The sequence below is a fragment of the Puntigrus tetrazona genome, chromosome 6 (genome assembly GCF_018831695.1).
Source record: "Puntigrus tetrazona isolate hp1 chromosome 6, ASM1883169v1, whole genome shotgun sequence".
NCBI classification, from domain to species: Eukaryota; Metazoa; Chordata; class Actinopteri; order Cypriniformes; family Cyprinidae; genus Puntigrus; species Puntigrus tetrazona.
In genome coordinates this window covers 10909468-10930438 of record NC_056704.1, presented here as the reverse complement: position 1 = coordinate 10930438, position 20971 = coordinate 10909468, and the positions used below count along the sequence as shown (strand labels likewise).

Genomic DNA, 20971 nt, shown 5'->3' with positions numbered 1-20971 from the left:
TGCAGATCTGGCAGCGGAGGGACAAATGTTGGCACAAGTGTGGAACTCTGGGAATTAGGTCTAGTGTCCTATACAAGATGATTGAGTCACTGTTCTTACACCCTCTCATGTTTACAACACTACATTTCACACATGAATGCTGAAAAACACTTTTATTTAGTCTTTTTGGAGTTTTAATTGAACAAAAAATGTTTATGATGGTAATCACATATTCACATACATATACAATTTAAAGTGCCCCTACTATGGTTAAAGAAAGGTTCATATTTTGGTCTTGGGAGACCCCAACAACAGTTTGAGATGCATGCAAGGTCAAAAAAAAAAAAAAAAAAATCATTGTCTTATAATATGCATTTACTTCTACCTTACTTGCTCAATGACTCACAAACGCTTCCTTTGAAAGGAATTAATGGGATACCAATTAAAGACACTGTCACATATAGTAACATGTAAAGATCTGAAGCAAAACATGCATCAAATTTTAAGCCTATCCTCGAGAAGATTAAAAACAGATATAAAGCATGGCTGATGAGACATTTGTTCTTATCCAAAAGGGATTTCAAACTGTTTATGTATCAACGTCAGAATGTTGTTAAGGATTTGAATAAGATTCTCTATGATTTCTTTTGTAAACAAAACCTCACTACTTACGAAAAGATATTTTAAATAATAGTAAAGAATTTGGCGGCCTCAAAGTGTTCAGCTTCACAGATCTCAGTGTGGTATTTAAAATAAAATAGATAACCGAATACATTAAAAATAAAGAAACAGTGTGGCATGTGTCAAAATTCAATTTTTGATAGTATCCCAATTAAGCAGACACTGCTGGCTTGCCAGTTAGTCTATAAGCACATGGTATGACATTGGAATATTTACCCTTAGTCAGTTGCTTAATGAACATGGTTTAATTTTGTCATATTCAAAATTCCCATGAAACCAAAATGTGGTTCCTTTTGATGCAATTACATGTAAAGTTGTTTCATTATTACATAATTCTGCACATTTCATGAATGCTGACCAACAACCATTGACTTGTGATATGATATTTATTGGTGATAATAATATTGTTAAAGATAAATGCAGTGATAGCTATATTAGAAATGTGTTAAAGAAGAATTATGTGCTGTGCTCAACAGTCTTTTGGTCATCTAAATATGAAAACATTCAGTGGAAGAAAGTATGGTCAGTAACAAACAAGTTTTTCATAAGTAGTAAAATAAAAGAGGTATCCTTTAAAATATTACACAGAATTTAATGTTTTATTTAAACAGATCAAACGATACGGAAAACTGATTTTTGTGATGTTAAAGAATCTTTTAACTTATCTTTTAATGTGTATAATTATAATTATTTTGGGTATGTCTCTAACTTTATTTCTAGGATGTTTGAAACATTAATCAAATAGAAATGTGCAAGATATCATTGATCCTAAAAGTACAACTTTTCGTACACAACTGGTTATTTGACTTGTATAATAATTGATGCTTTGTGTAAAAATTATTTTACAGCTCCAAAAGCGGCACCTATAGAGGCAAAGAATGAATTTGGATTTTCATTCAGACCAACACAAAAAAACCAACAACTGAGCAAGCAAGATGCTAATATTTCATAATTCAGACAATACACATTGAACTTTCAGATTGTAGAAATTGCTGTATGTTTTCATTCAGTTAGAGCTGTGTTACACACCGCATGAAAGGTAATGTTCAAAAATCCATAATAGGTGCACTTTAATGTAAGTCCAAAAGAAAAAGGAAACAGTTCATCATTTTTTTTTCCATCGTAACATGTACCACATTACCGGCAAGTCCCATCCCTTCAACCTCAAAATACGATTTTCCTGCATACGTTTATTACCAAAATATAGCACTGCCACATAGTAATAGTAATAGCATGTAGCTTTATCATCATATCTTGTAACTTTAAATAGCACTGTTCATCCGACACCTCTAAGAGAATTCACAATAATCTTTATCACTTTCTCTGTTGCTCTCACACACAAAATCTGCCTTGTTTGGCCAGATGCCATCAGCTGCCATTAAAACTCTACAAATGGGTCACCGGTGTGTTTACGGTGTGTTCTTTTACTAGGAATATACACAGTGATTTATATGAAATCAAAGTCCTTCATCGGTGGTCCCCACAATTCCCTGCAGTTAACACTAGTAAAAATAAGTACAAGTCAAATGTTGAGCAATAACTATGTTGCTAAATGTGTCTAACTATATCTACGTCGTTAAGGCTGAATTCTGATAGATAGATAGATAGATAGATAGATAGATAGATAGATAGATAGATAGATAGATAGATAGATAGATAGATAGCCCAGGCTTACTTGCTATCTTCCAGTTACTTCAGTGCAAAGGTTTAGGTAATGCAAATCACAGCTTCAGCATGGCTTTGCATATGTTCTGCAAGCAGAGAATCCTGAGGGAAAGATTTACTGCACTGCCCACATACAAAGATCGTGCCTTCCTCGTGCTGCTTCTGATGCTTCCTGAGTGCCGCAAGGTGGCTGAATGACATATCACAGCTTTGGCAATGATAGGAGCGCACAGCTGCATGAATACGCTGGTGTCGCACTAGACGGGACGCCAGCGCGAATGCCACCCCGCACTCTGCGCACTTGTGTGGCCGCACTCCACTGTGAACTGTGAGATGTTCGGCGAGGTTGGAAGACTTGGTGAAAGCTTTGGAGCAGATAGAGCAGGTGTAGGGACGCACGCCGCTGTGGATCTTCCTGTGCTCTGTCATGCGGCTGGCCAGGGCGAATGCTTTCCCGCACTCCGGGCAAACGAACGGCCTCTCGCCCAAATGCGTGCGCTCGTGCCGGAGAAGAGACAGGGGTTTGTTGAAGGTTTTTCCGCACTGCTTGCAGAGGAACGGCTTGTTGTTGGTGTGCATGTTGCGCTCGTGCTTCCGCAGGTCCGAGGAACGCACGAAATCCTTGCCACATTCCTCGCAGATGTACGGCTTCTCCCCGGTGTGCGTTCGAATGTGCTTGCGGAAGTCAGAGGACCAAATGTAGCTCTTCTCACAAAACGGGCACTGGTACGGTCGTTCGCCCGTGTGCAGCCGCTTGTGCTGCTGAAGAGTGCCTTGGTGCGAGTAGGCCTTCCCACACAGGTCACAAACGTGTGGTTTAAGACCTCGGTGAGTGTCGATGTGGCTCAACAGGTTGCTGGACTTTTTGAAAGCCCAGCTGCAGTACGGACACTTGTACGGACGGTTTTCCATGTCTCCCTCCATTCCTCGCTTCTTCATGCCCGCGAAGACAAAATTATTTTTTAAAGCCTGCTTCTGAGAAGGGTTCGGGCTGTCCGCCCCGTTTCCCTCAGGCTCGCGTTCATCCCCCACGGTCTCCTGCTGATCTCTTGGAATCGCTGCCAGTTCACATGGCGCGGTGAGATCCACCTCCTGTTTCACTTTCACGTTGGTGATGCTGGTCGCTTCCAAGTGCTCTTGATTCAGCCGGGAAACAGATCTCGGCTCAGGGTCAGATCCAGGCTCAGTCTTTACGTCAGTTATATCAACGTCTCTCTCCTTTCCACAGGATTGTTCCGAATTTCTTTCAGGAAGATGGCATGTAGAACGAGTCCTCGAATTTTCTTGGATTCGTATTTTTTTGATGTTTCTTTCATCGCAACTGGAAGAACTAGAAGAACTAATCTCTTCACTGGGTAGATTATAACTCATTTTCATGGTGTCAGTAATGTTACTCTCCACTGGCAGATAATGCCTCTTGTTGATGAGAATTTTTCTAATACTTCGTTTTGATATGTAGACATTGTCTGTAAAAGCTGTGGAACTCCACAGGTCATTTATTTTATCCATTGCCGATGATTCCTTTGAGGTGAACTTAGTGAATCAACGTTTATTAACAAATTGAAAGGTCTGTTTGATCTATGTTTGCAATTTCTGAAAAAGAAAAAGCAGTCAGATTTATATACTTGAATACAGTTCATCTATTTTTTAAAATCTAACTCTATACTAATATAGTTCACCTCAACATAGATCATTTGCTGTAACAACCTGCTGCCCTGCATGCAGTAGAACATGAGTTATATTTTAAGAAGTTAAAATTCAACACAAAGCATTATGCACCAAATACAATCAGTTGTAATAGGCTGCATTTGTGAGTACTGATGGTATAATCAAGCTATTAAGATATCCAGAATAAATTATACAAACTGGAAACCCTCCAGTAGATCCTGAGCCAGCAAAGACTTTATTCTCAGCTGTCATAGTGCATAGTACGAACTCTCAAGAATCATTAAAACATCCCACACATGCAAAGAGTCTCTTACCTTGGCAGCACCAAGTCCACCAATGGTGATTTCAAAGAGTGCAATTAATCCACTTCCTCTTCATGGTGGACGTTTAAGATACCATAGGAGGAGCCAGAGTGCAGTTTGACTTGCTTCAAATGGGGGAGTGCAGTATCTTTTTGGCAGTGGTCAGCACTTTAGCAAAACCATTTGCTGTCGGGAAAGATCAACTCATTGACACGTTCACCCATGCCAGCTGTGAGACACATGGGATATTTCCCGGGGAGCACTGCATAAACATTCTGATGCAATTACAACCCACCAGAATTATGATCACCCATTATATCTGCTTTGTTGTTGATGCCGTCGTTCCTCTTATTAATCACATGCAGTAAAATATATATATATACTGTATCACTAACAGCAGGTTCTAGCCTATGTTTTGATGTTCACAGATCAGTTTACCCTGCAGCAATTTTTAACCGCAAAGGTATGGAGGGTTTTTTTATCCGACTGGGGAGACGTGTCAATGTTCTACATTACATTTTTAGTTAATTTAATTAGCATGTAAATATTGTGACTAATTCACTTATTGAGTGTAAGAATTAAGAACAGGAATAACCTGCTTATGTTGGACATAACTGACAACCCGATACCCGTCCAGCACATATAGATCAAAAAAATAAGTGTCAGAGGAAATATGAGAGGAAGAGGACATACAGGGATCAGCTAATACAAGACACCTGTCTGCCCCTCAGTGTAAAAGCTGGTGGTAGGCCTGCTCTGAACTGAGGCTGTTTTGCAGCAGCGTTTGAAGCCTTTCTTTTTATGCGTGTATGTATGCCTGTAAAAATGCTGGCCAAAATAGTCCATCAGTTGTCGGACTCTTTCTGTACTAATTTAATAGTTAATTTTAATGCGGTCTGTATAAATGTTGTTTTATGTTTTATGGCACAGTATAATAAATCACATATATGGGAGAACGGGGTTGGCTGGCACTGGGTTAATCGTTACATAAGACATGATCTAGATTTATATTTGTAATCTATTAAGAAATCAAATTAGCATTATGTAATGGACACATGACTGTATTAAAAAAAAATTTCTGTTAATTGTTTGTTAAGTCTATGTTGTTTGGCACAGATCGCATAGGGGAGAATGGAGCTGGTTGGCACTGTCTTTTCTAGCTCATAAATAAATAGCTAACTTGTAGAACAAAGTTGCAGAAGTATATATATATATATATATATATATAAGCCTAGCACACTAATAGTGTCCAGACAGCAACCCTAGCTCCTTTGATGACACAAAACCTTTTAAATGCACTTGTTGCGCACGCATGTCATCGTGTTAATATAATACTTCAACTACTTGCTTACTTGCCTTTTCAGCAGCCCGTTAAAAGCACCAGAAGCTCCAACAACAGCTGCAATTCGTTGTCGCGCATGCTGAGCTGAGCTGAGCTGAGCGCTTACGCACGGCTGGGGGTAGCTGTTAATCGATCAGAGCCTGGCCTTCACCAAAAACATGCCACTGCTTTCATCCGTTTTCCAGAAAACGGAAAAATTAGCATAAGAGTGATTCCAGCTCCAAAAGAGACTTTAAAATGTCATTCCTCTTTAAATAGAAATAATGGGAATGTGCCGGCCTTGCAGCATTACATAAATCATTGCGTAAGACATGATCTAGATTTATATTTATGATCTCTTTAAAAATCGTAATTGAAATTAGCATTACATTAAAGACACATGACTCTATGAAAACATTTGCTTGTTAATCGATGCCATATTTATTATATAACAATTGTTATAGATATAGCATTGGTGTAGAATCCTGGATAGCACAAAGGGCAGTGGAAATGTCACCGGCTGAAAAAAAACGCGATGGAGAGGGATCAGTTGACACCTCGACATAGAAAGGGAACCTGGATGGATAGGATGACTTAGAGAAAGACATTTGGACTGGTTCTGAGTGTGGGAACAACAAGCAGGAGAGCTCCCGGCTGCCAGTGTTTCTGTTTAGTACGTACACATACTCTCAGGTATATAAGCTCTGATCAGTAACAACATAAAGTAAACGCGCCCACCTAATATTGTGGAGATCCCCCTCCTGCTGCCAAAACAGCTCCGATGAACCGAAGCGTGTACTCCGCAAGACCTCTGAACCTGTACTCCATTACCTGGCACCTTTAAGACTTTAAGAGCAGTTCTTGTAAGACGCATGGTGCATGTAGTAAGTGGCATTTCCATACAAGTCTACATGGATCAAGTACATCCCATAGGTCCTCAATCAGATCGAGATCTGAGGAATTTGGAGGATCTAAACTGGTATGTATTAGGAAGAGGTCACTTGCCATCAAGGAACACTTCTGTAATGAAGGTCTGGAACTTGTAGGTAGAATGTGTCAATATAACATCCACATGAATTCAAAGCACAGAGCAGAACTCTATGTCAACCAACATGCTTTCTTCTGAGTACATGCCTGACCATCTCTATATATACTATTTTAAACGTTCCATCATTCTTTTAAAAGGTAATTGTGTTTCATCAGCAGTTATTCTGCTCATAAGTATGGTTTGTGGTCTCATTAAAACATGAAATCTAATAGACTAGTTTGGAATAATTATAATAGAAAATGCTCTATATAACCATATATAAGTTATAATCTCTCTGGAACATACAAGTCACTTGTTTCTTCTGCAAACAATATTCAAATATCTATTTTTCATTCTTTTTTTTTTTTTAGGATACTCCTAAAGCAAAGACAGCAGTGCAAGAATGCCAAACACTGTTAACAAAATTCATTTATTTTGGTTTATTCAGATACAGAAGAACACACTGATTATTCAGTCAGTAAGTTTTATTTACTTGTTAATTAACTTGTCAAATAAAATATGATCTTCATACACATGCTGTAAATTATACAGTACAGAAAATATGAGAAAGACTTTTTTTCCATGAAAAAAAAAGGATGATTAAATGATTATGGATTTAATATACAAGCAGCTCTGTAAGACCCTAAAATAAAAAAAAAAAATATTTCAATTCGTTCCATACCTGCATGAAATGTTAAATACAATAGAAGCAAACGGACGGTAGGACCGTTCTAAGGGCCCTACGATGGAGGGGGCCCCCTGATGGGAGAAAACGAGATGACTGCGGTCGTGATTTCTACCGAGGGGAGGCACCAAACCCCTAAACCAAGACAAGGCTGAAGCGAACCGAGCGACTGCTTAGGGCCCCGTGGCCAGCGGAGGGCCCCCAGGAGCAACCTGCAGGAATTGACCATTTATTTATCTTGACATAAATGGGGGGATGTTCATGTGTGAACTTCTGTTTCATTAACTGTTAACAGCTTAACATCCTTTACCTTAGACTACATTTTGAGTCTTTGCTGTTATAATCCATATTCCAATATCATTACGCCTCAATTAGCTATAGATCAAGAGTTGCTGTAGATGTTCTCTGCTGTGTTTAATATTCATTATAAAAACATATAACATGTAATAAAAGTACAACTTTGTTGTTAAAATAGTCTGTTGCATTGTCTACTGGTTCATTTAGCTAGCCTACTTTTCAGCACATCACGTTAAATATGCCATTTAATACATTAAGACTTGAACACCATGAACACCAGACCACTCTTGTAAGTAAAAGACCATTTTTGTAAGTTTGCAAATTAAAAATCACAGAAGGGTAGTAGATGACAGACAGACAGTACTAAGATGTAAACTACACAACTACAACAAAGTGAACTGACATTGGGTGTGTTAGATTTATAGTGGGTAAATAACCAAGTTTTGACGATATAGTCATATTTGTGGCATCGAAGGGGTAAATATTTCCTGGAAACTTCAACACTAATGATATCCCATGCCTTCTGCAACTTAAGCCAAAAGCTTTCCTTTGAATGTCCAATAGATCTGTTCAGTTTACCTTCGATCTTGCCCCAAGTTTACTCAGTGGAGTAGACTTGATATGAGACCGTCATATTCAATGTTCCAGCAGATTCATTCCTTTTATGGGTACTGTAACGGCCAATTCATCAAAAACAACTGAACCCTCTTAAATATGACAAGTGTTCTAAAAACAAGGGTTTTTTTTTTGTTTGTTTTTGAAGACCAGCATATATTGTGGTCCTGAGGAGGAGATGTTCCATGTAAAGGGACATTCTGTTCCTCACACTTCAGTCCTGGCTTTTGTTTAAAATTCACATTCAAACCAAATGAAGTAAACAAACTGGCATGCCTCCTTTGTCCAGCAGATGTCGCTATAATTTTACTTATAGATTACTACAGTACGTTCATGAACACGTTTCATCAGAAGACGGAAAGAAAACTGACATTCTAATACAAATACAAACTAGAAATGAAGAATGAAACTTAAATAAAACCTATTTCAAAATTTATAGAAGACAGAGCTTAAAGCAGCAATGGCTAATTAATAAGTGGTCTCAATTAATCTTCTTCTTCTTTAATTGGAAAGAAGCTTGTTAGATAAAGATAGCAAAGCAACATGGCTCTTGCTAAATGGTTAAGTAGGCTAACGCAACCTAGCAGATGAGTAAGTTTGGGTGAGGTCAGATGTTTGTGGTTAGACAGTCATCCTTCTGAAACACAACTGATGGTCATCAATGCCGGTAAAAGACACATAACAAAACTGTAATAAATATAGCCCATGTAATACGCTAATCAGGGATAGTTATTTCAAAATTTTCAAGGGAATAGAAGTAGAGCGTAAACAGCTTAGCTTGCATTGACTTTCATTCTGTAAACCAAAGATAGGTTTGAAAGAACATAAGGAAACATAAGCATGACTAAATGATGACAAGATTTTCCATTTGTCCTGTTAATTTCCACCCTGAATTATATTTAGGTTGGGTTGCACCGTTTAGGTCATTCTAAAATTGTCAAAGTCAGTTATCAACAAAATACAAAAGCAACTCAGTCTGCATTTTTTTGTGTACAATGAACAAATAACGAAAATGTAATCCCTGGGGGCAAAACTAAAATGAGTTATAGTGGAATTTAGGGATATGAAAACAAATTACAGTTAGCCAGAGTATCCTCTAAAACAAGAACATTGTACTGGCATATGGACATGAATTTTGAACCTACTGTATCTGATGTAAGATCAGGACTTTGTGCCAAAATGATTTTGTTCCTAGACTGGTGGTATTCTTGTTCTAGGAACTTCCAGACGTTTCCTGGATTTTATATTAAGCAGAGACCTCAGTTCTGTCAAGTCTTGTGATATTAAGACAGAGGTTACTTGAGGGTTTTTATTGATGCCAAAACTTATGTAAGATGCCAGCCAAGTAGAGACTGTGTGCAGAACTGATGAGCGCTGGATATTTCTGCCTTATACAGCAACATCCTTTTGGAAACGAGCTCTGTACTGAAGAACTAACAGTGAAAACGTGCAGTTGCTGATGTTGCGTGTTGGAAAGTATTTTTGAATGTCAATGTCAGTGTTGATTACAAAAATCATTATGCCTGCATAAAACAGTTTAAGATGGAATTATTTACTTAATTTGATGTAGACATATAGTTAGTAGTCTTTATAGTTTGTGTGTGTGTGTGTGTGTGTGGGCTATCTTACAGGGGAAGCGTGTTGAGAGGCATTATCTCAGTAACCCCTTTATTTTGGACACTTTTTCTGCTGGAATAACTTAATGGCCAATGCATGTCTGCCAAGGCGATGATACACGAGAACACAGATGATTAATTCCCTGACAACCTTTGTCCTTTGTGTGCGTAAACCAGTCACATCACGCAGACTTTTTTCACGTAGACACATAGTTGTCTAATTGGTTATTCCTCAGGCTTACCCGTGTTCTTGTGCAAGTTACATAAAGACCTTCTCTTGTTTGTAGTACTCGTGTGCTTTACTCACACTGGCTTTAAAAGCTGTGAGAAACTGTAATTATTGCAGGTTTACACAGAAATGTTTTGTGACAGGAGAAGTCACTGAACTTGCTTTCAGTTTTGAGATCTGCTTAAATAAGATACCTTGACTGTATTTTATTACAACTGGATTTTAGGGAGTGACTAGAAACTTTGGTTTTTATTCAATGACTGATAGATAGATAGATAGATAGATAGATAGATAGATAGATAGATAGATAGATAGATAGATAGATAGATAGACAGAACTTGTTTTTAGGATCACAGCTAACAGTTAATATTATGATAGCTATATAAGATAACTCATAACTTCATTCTGTACATTTTGGCTGTGGTTAGACATGTATAAACAATTTGCTAATTGATTCTCCTACAGCACGTCACTATGAAAACATTGCTTAGTCTGTTTGAATATCCTGTACTCTCAAAAAAAAATGAAGAAAAGAAAAAAAAGGAAGTTGTCACTAGGATGGTACTCTCGGAAATGTTATTGACGTACTTTAAAGGTATATGCACCCTTTAGGGTAAAAAATTTGTAAAGCTACACAACTTTTTTATGTGATGAGTAACAGTTTGCTTTAACCAATGGAGTTTGTGTTGTAAATTTACTTTGGTCTAAAGCAATGGTAGGACAGGTCAAGACTTCTGAAAACCTGTTTGCAAATGCCGTTTGAACTGGTGCAACTAGTGTCGCATAAGTTACACGCTTCACCTTTAAGAATAGATTCTGACTCAGCACAACTTGGGATGCGCAAGAAAGTGCTTGCTTAGAAAGCAGAGTTTGCTCTTTAAATATGAGACGCGAGACAGAAAGCAGAAGAGAAATAATTCAGGACTGTTACTACATTGATTTACGTGGGAAAAGGCTGAAGAAAGTAGCTTTTTGGTCAGGAGACAACATAGTGCCCTTTCTCCACTTAGGACACTTAATTAAATGCATATGCCTGGTGGAAGCACTGTAATTCATTAACTACAGAAGACTCGTGTTGGACTTCATCTCATTTAACTCTCTCAGTTTCAAATCTGAAGACATTCTCCCATTGAGGACTATAAAAGGCACCCCATTTTAAAAGCGTGACCAATGCACGCGGGGGGGGAAAAACAGCAATATATATAGTCTATATAAATTTAAGACCCTTTAGCAATATTCAGATGCAATTGATTGCCAGACCAGTTCCAGATTTTATCTGGGTTGTAGGCAACTTTACTCATGGTTGCATAACCAGTTTAATTCAAAGCATACGCACATTAAACTGAACGACAACTGAGGTTTTTCTGAATGGTGCCCTGCTTGTGATTTCTCTTCCTGGAATTTTCCAGAGTCAATGAGTAGTTTCAGAAAATACAGTCAAAACAAGGTTTTAATTTGTAGGACAGCACTGTTTTCCACGAAAGCCCAGTTCAAATAACATACTTTTGCGGTAAAAGATGTGTGCTCATTTTTTTCAATGTTTGTTTGTAGTGAAGTTCAAATCTAAAAAGTGTTGTATATTTTTATATTTCACAACCCGTAATTGCAGATAAAGTAACGTCAATGAAAGGGCAATAAGCGTACGTTATGTTTTAACGCATTTAAATAAATTTGCACTTTGAAATAATGTATGCAATTAAAAAGTGTATAATGTAATTAAAGTAAATCTTAAAATACCTTTATTATATAAAACGCTTATTTTGATTTGTACGACCAACAAATTGAAATTGTATTTGTTTTTTTTTAATTATTCACAAAGCGGCCTACGTCTTTTAAAAGCATGCAGAAGTACACTTCTTTTTCACAGGGGTGACCATCTGAATAACTGTGAGCTTTTGCCATAGTCTTGACCTGCTTATTTATTACTGCACCTCCCCCTCTTAAAGGGACCTTTGACCTTTTAGGCACTGGGAACTCAAAGGGAGCGGTGGATATGAGGGAGTTAGTGTGTTCCGTCGTCTCCATGTCAGGTCACGTAAGTCTGACGTGTTCAGAGCTGGGAAAGAGCTGGATAATTCCGAGGGATCGTGGGGATCACGCCTCTTATCTCAGCTGGACGGGTCAAACTTTTCAAGCTGAGCCAACAGAAAGGCTGAGCTCTCTGAGGCTGCGTGCGTGGAAAGTGTGTGATGTGGTGACTAGGGCTGAGTGTGTTCCTGATGTTTATCATCTCTGGCAGATCTCCAGCGGCTGTTGAAGAGCCACCTGCTGAAAGACTGGAGTCAGTTTGTACTTTTGTCCTTTCTGTTCAGCAGGGATTTGACAACAGACAACATTATACTCTTTTCTTGGGAGTTAGCAGTTCTTTAGCTATAAGATGAAACTCAATAGATTTGAGATATTTAAGTCACTGTATGATCTCCATCGCATAATATATAAAATATCAAACTACCATGTTGTTCATATGGGTGTCCTGGCACTAATAATAACCACGCTGATGTAGTGCTTTGTATTTTCTATAAAAATCACTGTTTAATTCTGTTTTGTCTGCGTTTTGAGGTCTTGAGGTTTTTGAGGTTTTGAGGTCAAGACTATGGCAAAGACTTCAAAGTTTTACTGCATTAGTGATATAGCAAAAATTATGAAGTCTCTTTTGTACATGAAAATTCCTTCAATGTATTCTCAATGTACAGTATCAACATTTTTAAATGGAAGTTTTTGGAACGGGTGAAATGCATTTATTCTAATAATAATAATTAAAAAAAAATCACATTCTGATTGGAAACCTAATGTTCTAATTTGCAAAACCTTAAATGAACCAATCATTTTCAAGAAAGTTCAGCCTAAATATAGATTGTTTTAATATATAAAATTACTGTTTTGGCAACATGTGAAATCGTGACATATTTTTTATCGTTCAAGTTAATTGAAATATTTAGTACAAAGCAGATCTTAATTTTAGGCATAAATATGGTGGGTAATTAAACATTGTTAAACATTGTCTACAACTTGGCACCTTTGACGACTGATCACCGAATCACTTGTCCCAGTTTTTTTTCCTTAAGATTATAGACTATTATAGTGCTTGGTACCTATTTATTTATTTTTAAACCGCTTAAATCAGCATAAGCTGGTCGTGACTGGTTTAACATGGTCTGTTTGCCTAGTCAAGCTGGTCTTTAGCCTGGCAAAACCTGCCTTTGAGTTTCTAGCCAGTAACCCCTCTGTGGAAAAAAGCGGAGTTCACTCACACTCGCTGACAAAACTAGGCTAGACTTTACTGAGAACACTTTTCACCACAGAATGTTCCTTATATTTAGGCAGTCTACATTTGTCTCAAAATTGTATTCAAATAATTCAACAAAAAATTTAAATCTGTTCAACATTGGCTCAACCTCATGTTATCCCATGACTTCACATTTTATTTTGGTGCTAATTACTATGTATGTATGCAGACAGTTTGGATGGCATCGTAGAGTACAGTCAATATTCATTCCTAATACCTGCTGAACAGGTTTGATTCCAGCTCTTAATCTCTGAAGCAGTTTGACGTCAGATTATGTGCCATTCAGACTCTTTTGCATATATTCCATTTGTTCTATTTGTGTAATAAATTCAGTTCTTGTGTTGAGCTGTGTCTGTGTCCCAGAAGAAAGACAAAACAAACTGAAGGCTGAAGAGTTTTGAGCTCAGCCTAGCTTTGAAGACAGCTCTGCCCTAACCGTTGTACAGTAAAGTGAGACAGCCTTAAAACATGCAAAACTGAAGCTTGACATTTGACGACTAATCGGTTTAATTACAAACTGGAAATGTAACACAACACTCTCTTAAATCGTCATGGAAAGTACTTATCACAAAAAAATGCTTTATACAATATACTTCATTAATGTAATATATCATGGGCTTTTATTTCAATTTCTTTTTAATATTATTTTCTGCAGTACACATTCAATACAATTTTACCTTGTGTTTTGATGAACTTCTGTTGGGTCAAACCCACTTAAGTTGCTTTTTTTAAATTGTATTATATTGTATTGCATGAATAAATGGGTGTGAAGAATCATTACATAACCAGGATCAGAGCACAATACGATTTATGTGGCAGAAATAAAAACAAAGCAAGTTTTACAATATACGCTAAATACATAATCCATGCATACTCTAAATGACGTCACAGCAGGGCATGAAGCAGTGAGGTAACAACTGTCAAATATTTCACCGTTTCACACACAAAGACTTTTGAGCAGAGGCGGTGTGGGCAGGCTCAGAAGTCTGCAGTCTCCTGATGAAATATGTGATGTGACGCAACGCTTGATCGCTCACTTCCTACGTGGAGGAAAAAAAAAGTTTTATTGTAAGGTGGCATATTATTGAATTGTTTGGCTTGCAAAAAGTTTCACTGACGTGTCAGAGTAAACAAAAAGGAAAACCTGTAACGTGCAAATATTTGAACTAATCATACGGCTGTGTTTCTGTTTCTTGTGTCACTTCGTACCTCACTTTATCAAATTAAAATGATTTTACTTAACAAAGTAATAATCATAAAATCCTTTGAAGGTTTATTGGAATTATAAAGGAAAATGTTGTTTGACTTGCGAAGGTTGACTGTCTGATTGTACATTAATTCGTGTGATATAATTTCTTAATCATATTAAAGAGCATTTAAGGTGAGACAGAGGGTGTTATTTTAACAGGAACTTTAGTGCCTTTGAAGTAATCAACTCACTTTTGTTTGCTGTATCCAGTAAACTGTATGAGCCATGGAGATGATCAAAATCATATGGTAATTATCAAACTCTTCTTTAAACATCAGGATATATGCTTTTATGATGCAAGACTGGCATGTGGTATGAAATATATGCTTTCTTACACCGTGGAAAATCAGTGATAGTGCTCAGAGTAAACTTTTATTGCTTAAGGGCTTTTTTTTATAGCTTGAGAGACTAGATTGAACTCTCGGTTATGTGTTATTTAAATATCACAGATGTTTCCAAGAGAGTGTATTGTTTTGAATGGTAACACTTGGTTTGACGTACAGTGCTCAGCTGTTTGTTGACGTGAGCTGGCCATGTCAGACAGACCGGTTTCACTACGAGGAAATGCAGGGACACCTGTTATGCAGCTTAACTTTATGCGAGGTGTCACATTGTCTTGCTATCTGACGAAAGACAGAGAAATAGAGTAAGCAAAACACAGCCTGAACTACATTAATATGTTCTGAACTTTTTATTAAAGCATCCTAAAAATATTTTACTTTTGACTGTTTTCAATATTGATAATAAAAAGAGATGCCTTGAGCACTAAATCAGTACAGAATGATTTCTGAAGAAAAATGTGACACTGAAGACTGGCTGCTAAAAAGGGTGGCTTTGCTGTAACAGGAATACATTTTATTTGAAAAAATGTTAAATGCCTATTGATGCCAGTAAAGTCTCTCAAAATTTGTTATGGGTGCCCTAATATTACTCACAAACATTTTGTTTCTCATAAGATGTATGCTCTTTCTGTATATGTTTATTACAATGTTTATTTGAATCTGTATACTTAACATACAGTGGTGGCCAAAAACATTTGTTTTGATGAATTGACCGTTACAATACCCACAAAATGAACTACTGCTGAACTACCTGCGATGGACGAAATATGCTGGAACATTGTTAAAATGATATACTGAACCCCTCAACCTAAAGAAAGGCTGTGGGACTTGCAGGTTAACCTGGCTGATAATTTTAAAAATAGGCTTTTCCTCTCACGCTCAGTGGTCATGAACAAGGGAGAGCAGTTCATTTCTCTTACATCATCTGATCCAGCAGCTAGTGCTCTGCTAGCTTCTTGCTAGGAAGAGCAGGAGATGTCTGAGGAGATGAAGAAGACTGCCGATGCATGAAGGAGAGTAAGCTTGACTACCAAAGACTCACTTTAAGGAGTTTCCTGGAAGCCAGTCATCATACTCGGTCATCATGCACATTCTCTGAGTTGGAGCGCATCTTGCAGAGATATTAAGCAGCTTCACTCCTCAACCTACAGTTTGATAGATGGTTATGCCCACCTGAACCTTCCTGTCCTGCCATTCTTGGCCAGATCAGTTGAGTCCTCCACTTTACTTAGAGAAACTTGCCCCCCTGCTCTCCTTTGCTTATTAAAGTCAGTGGCAGCAGCATCAGATAGTTGGCTGCTTGCTGCCCTTTATTGGGTTTGAGCCTAGCAGTACTGGAGGGGCTTAGCAGTGTTCCCCTCACCCTGAGGGTCTCCTATGAGCACATCACTCCTAAGCCGAGCATCCAAGTTCCTCTCCTACTTCAAGAGTTGGGCCTCCACTCTCTATAGCTCTGGTTAACGAACATGCCAGGTTTTTAGTCCTCCTTCTGTTTCCCTGGGTCAGGCCTTCTTTCTGTCATCCTAGGTAGGCCACTTTCATGATTAGCACTGTAGTGCTCCCTCGCTTTAGAGGGTCACTTATGAGCATCCTAAGCTACCTCCTGAGTGATTAGAGTTCCCTTCTCATCCTGAGGGTTGAGTGCTCTGCTCCCCAGAGCTCTGTAAATAAGCAACATCAGGCTGTCAGGCCCATTTCTTCTGCCTCCTGGATATGTTGCTTTCATGGTTAAGCTTGCATTGCTCCGCTTACTCTATAGACATGCTGTAAGTACAAGCTTTTGGATCCCCCTCTCGGTTGAGAGTTCAGTGCTATGCTCCTTAAATTTACATATGAACATAGTGTTCCACGAAACAGTCTTAAGACCATTTCCATCCACATGTGCTCTAAGTATGCAGGTCTGCGCTGAATTGACTGCTCCCTTAAAGTGTCATAGTCGTACTGGGTTACTAGGCCTGTCTAGGTGACAACCTTGTTGGCCCCTTAGGAACAATATTCTTCTAAGCCACATTATGCCAAGTGCACATGCTAAGCATCTGTGCACTTCTAAAAACTTTATGAATTGTGGTAAGGACACACACTAAGTATCCTGTTTTCTTTCTAAAATCCTATATGATATGGGTTGCATGGTGTCCACCTTGTACCCGTTCTCTGAGCTGGCTTAGGCCTCAGTTTTATCTTGAAGCCACTCTATGTATCCCTGGTGATACCTTCCTGAGCAAGGTGTTGCTACCGAGGGCCAGTTCCTTTGAGCAAGCTTGAGCAGAGCTGCCAATAGCCCCTGTGTGATGGGCCAAGTTCTGTTATCCTAAGTCTGTTATCCTAAACACTTGGCCATATCCCCTTAAAGGAGTCTCTTTATATCTGATTTAAGTCTTCAAGCTCTATCCTGAGTCCAGAAGGCATGGCCCTAAACAGGTAAGTAGAAAAAATGAATGCCTTATCTAAAGGATACACATGATTGGAAATTGTGTTGTGAGCCAAGCAGTAGATAACCCGACATTACTATATCTGGACCACAGCAGTGACCTCTTTTCCCTATGCACACCAGGCTATAATGAAACTAAGCAGCTTTATTTTTAGACTCTAACTGGACCAATTGCTTAAGGATATAAGAGATCGTTTCACTAAGAATAGAACTGTAAAGGGCTAGTTTGTTGTGATTATGTTCTGCATCAAGTTGTGCTTGAGCATATATGTCAGACATGTGCCTGAAACTTTCATTTATCAGGTTTCTTAAGATTTTGATACTGGTTAACTTGAAGGTAATGTTTGTCTTTCCAAGATCTTTCATTAACAAACAAGCAGTCTTCAGTCTGAGTGGATATGAGCGAGTACAAAGATGCATTTGTCTCTTGGATAGCTCTTTGGATGGCTTTGGTGCCAATGAGAAAACAATGACCCTGCCTTCCTTCCTGCCTGTCTGGATAGCAACAGTTCAACAATAATACAGAAGATCACCTTAGTCTTAGTCTTAACATGTTTGTCTATGGCCCATTTTCAATAAAATCCAGCATATTTCAAAGAAACTAGAGTTTACCTGTTAATGCCAGGCTTTGTGATTCGTTCTATTCATTTATATGCTTGCAAATGGAAGGAAAACTTTTTTATTTATTATTTGTTGAAAACAGCAGCCCTGTGAATGTATTTTTTAGTAGGCCTACTATAGGGATTCACATTTTTGTATTCTGGATCACTAGATTTTCAACCACTGAACTTGGGTCAAGCAGACTAGGAATTGTATCTACTATTTCTGTATGTGATTGAAAGATTTTATTCTTATTCCTAGCTATTGTTATTATTTATAGACTGGGACATGCAGAGAATTCCTTGTGGGCAAGGGCTCAACTGTAAAAAAAAGTGCATTTACAGAGTAATTCTAATTTAACATTAACTACTTCATATAATTATCCTGCTGGTGGCATTTGGGCTTCATTTAACCAGCAGTAATAGTTTTATCAAATGGTATATCAATATGCAATATTTCAGCAAAAGTAAATTTAAACATTATATACAATTAATGTGACTTTTTCTACTTTGGCAATTTCAGGTTTGCATAAAAAGATGAAAACAAACACTGGCTACATAGTTTTTGTTTGATTTATGAATAAGTCCAGGAAGATCCCACTCCACTTATCAATGCCCCCCAAAATTTGAGATTGTTGAGATGTCTGAGATTGACAGATATGAACATAAACAGGTGCTCTCTGAATGTTTTGCCATTTGTTACTGTTTTTTACACATTGTTATAATAATTAGAATTCAAATGCAATTTATTTTATCGACCACAATATTATTGTTGATAATTGTTGAGAGATGGGCACTTTTGGCCAACCCCCCCCCCCTGTGTTCATAGCTATCGCAGACTTGAGAACCTAAGAGTGTTTTTGTCTTCTGAATTGGAGCTCATTGTGTTCAAGAGGTTCTCTGCGCGCTGTGATCTCCATTGTTTATCTACTCAGTTTTCTGCAGGGGCTTCTATAGAGCCTTTGTACATGTGTAACACTCCCTTGTTCAGGGTTCTCTGGAGATTTCTGTGGCCACAAAAAATGGAGGAAGAAGGTTTAGGTTAAGGCCAAGTTTAGGCTGGAAACAGAATAAAGGAAGTGTTTCATATATAAAAAAATAATAAGGACAAATTAAGTCAACAAAATAGACAAACTAAAAGGCACAAATTTTAATTATATTTAGACAAGAATAGACAGAATTATTGAACAATAACCCAGTAACACATACTACAATGCAGAACAGACTTCGAAAACAATGAAATTGTTCATAGGCTTAACCTAAAAAATATCGGTTTTGATGACAAAACATGGAGAAGCAAAATAGCAAACATATTAACGTAACATCACATTAGTAAGCATGCAGTAACTCATTTGCCGGCACGAGGCTGCTTGCCAATTACAGCTGTGCTGATATTTAAAACATTCATAAAATTGTTAACAAGGTAAAATACTGTTTTACACACAGTATTGACTTTATAATATCACACAATACAGCCAATAGTATAATACTATAATTTATATGATTTCGGCCTACTCATATTCACAAACTCATGCAATGAAAGACCCAACTTCTTATATAGCTTTTTCACATTCAAATTCTCATGCAAAATCATCTGGCATCAAGTCCTTCTGTGCCTCCTTAACAAAAGGAAAGTCATTTTGAACAGAGATCTGCAAAAATACGCATTCTCGCAGCAAAATCTGTGAAGAATGAAGCATGAATTACCATTTATTAAATTGATTAATTTACTTCAGCATCTTTACACATTTGTGCACAAGCAGGAGATGGCGGCAGATACTCAGCCCTGCACACCAGACATATTAAACTTAACTATGTCTGCTAAAAGATATTCATATCACGTGAAATCACTCTAATATGAGCTCCTGCCAATTAAAACGTGCCAAGCCAGTGCTGTGTCATAGGGTTACACAGATGCAGCCAACATTTTCTCCCTTTGGGCTGAGTATGCAGGGGTGGTGTTTGTGAAGAACATTTTGTTCAGAGTTTGTGCTATTTGACACCGACATGGAGAAGATTTTAAATACAGGAAACAAGTATGGTGGGTGTTGAGACTTCTCTGAAGGGAAAACAGGTGAGCCTCCCCACCCCCTGTGTTTACAAGCTCTCGACAAGCAGCTTTTATGCACCGCCGACTCTGCAGTTAAACATATTAGCTTTTGTTGCACCGTCTTTTTAAAACTTTTTTCAGTTTTTAGCCAAATGCAATCAGTAATCTGCTGCACCATGGTTCATTTTTGATGATTGCACACATCGTTGAGTCTTTACATCCAGGTGATTAATAACAGTTGTAGTCTATGTACAAGTTGAACTGGAATTTCCAAATGAAATTACGCTTAAGCCATTAAGAACCATATAAAGAAATCAGTGACTGAATGTGGCTCTAGGCATGTTTTTTTTTTTGGTTGATTTCATTCACCCCAAAATAAACGTTGTCATTATTCTTGAAATCTTATGTTGTTGTTTTTTTATTAAATTTAATATTGACATATGGAAATCTTGCCTTATGCATTTTGAACTGAGCTGTGTAATACCAGTATTTTGTCAAGATCTATGTGTCGTGTTTGGGATTCTTGGGATCAAGAACATCTGCTCAATTTATCAATATATTTATGTGATCTACTAGTACTTGTTTACTAATGTGTGTAAAACTACACATCAAAATGGCCTAAAAGCTGCATGCATATACTGTTTACTTGTGCTTGTATTATTTTGATCTCTTTTGCTTCTTGTATTCTACTAGATAATACTTTTTCAACTATATATGACACAACTGATGCTTAACAGTTGACATTTTCAAGAAAGTCACATTTTTTATATATTTAGATTTTTTTTCCTATTCATCCAAACACCAGCTGTTGAAATTTCTAGCCCTATTTTTTCTAATGTATTGTAAAATGATTCACTTTAGTTCACCCCGTTTCACCAGTGCCCACTCCCCTTGAAATATATTAGAGATATACACACAATAGAAAACTCTGCT

At 37.7% G+C, this 20971-nt stretch overlaps 1 protein-coding gene across 1 annotated transcript; it reads right to left on the bottom strand.

Annotated features, from left to right (window-relative positions):
- Positions 1-5: 5 nt before the first annotated feature.
- znf648 (zinc finger protein 648) lies at positions 6-7771 on the bottom strand. The gene is made up of 2 exons (XM_043241053.1): positions 4308-7771; positions 6-3918 (listed from the first exon to the last, which is right to left on the bottom strand). Exon 2 carries the CDS (start codon positions 3832-3834, stop codon positions 2368-2370), a length of 1467 nt encoding a protein of 488 aa, XP_043096988.1. The 5' UTR covers positions 3835-3918; positions 4308-7771; the 3' UTR covers positions 6-2367.
- Between the last annotated feature and the right edge of the window lie 13200 nt (positions 7772-20971).

Bases quoted from the DNA above. Each gene is read 5' to 3' on its own strand.
- znf648 (XM_043241053.1), bottom strand. From the start codon at position 3,834: ATGGATAAAATAAATGACCTGTGGAGTTCCACAGCTTTTACAGACAAT.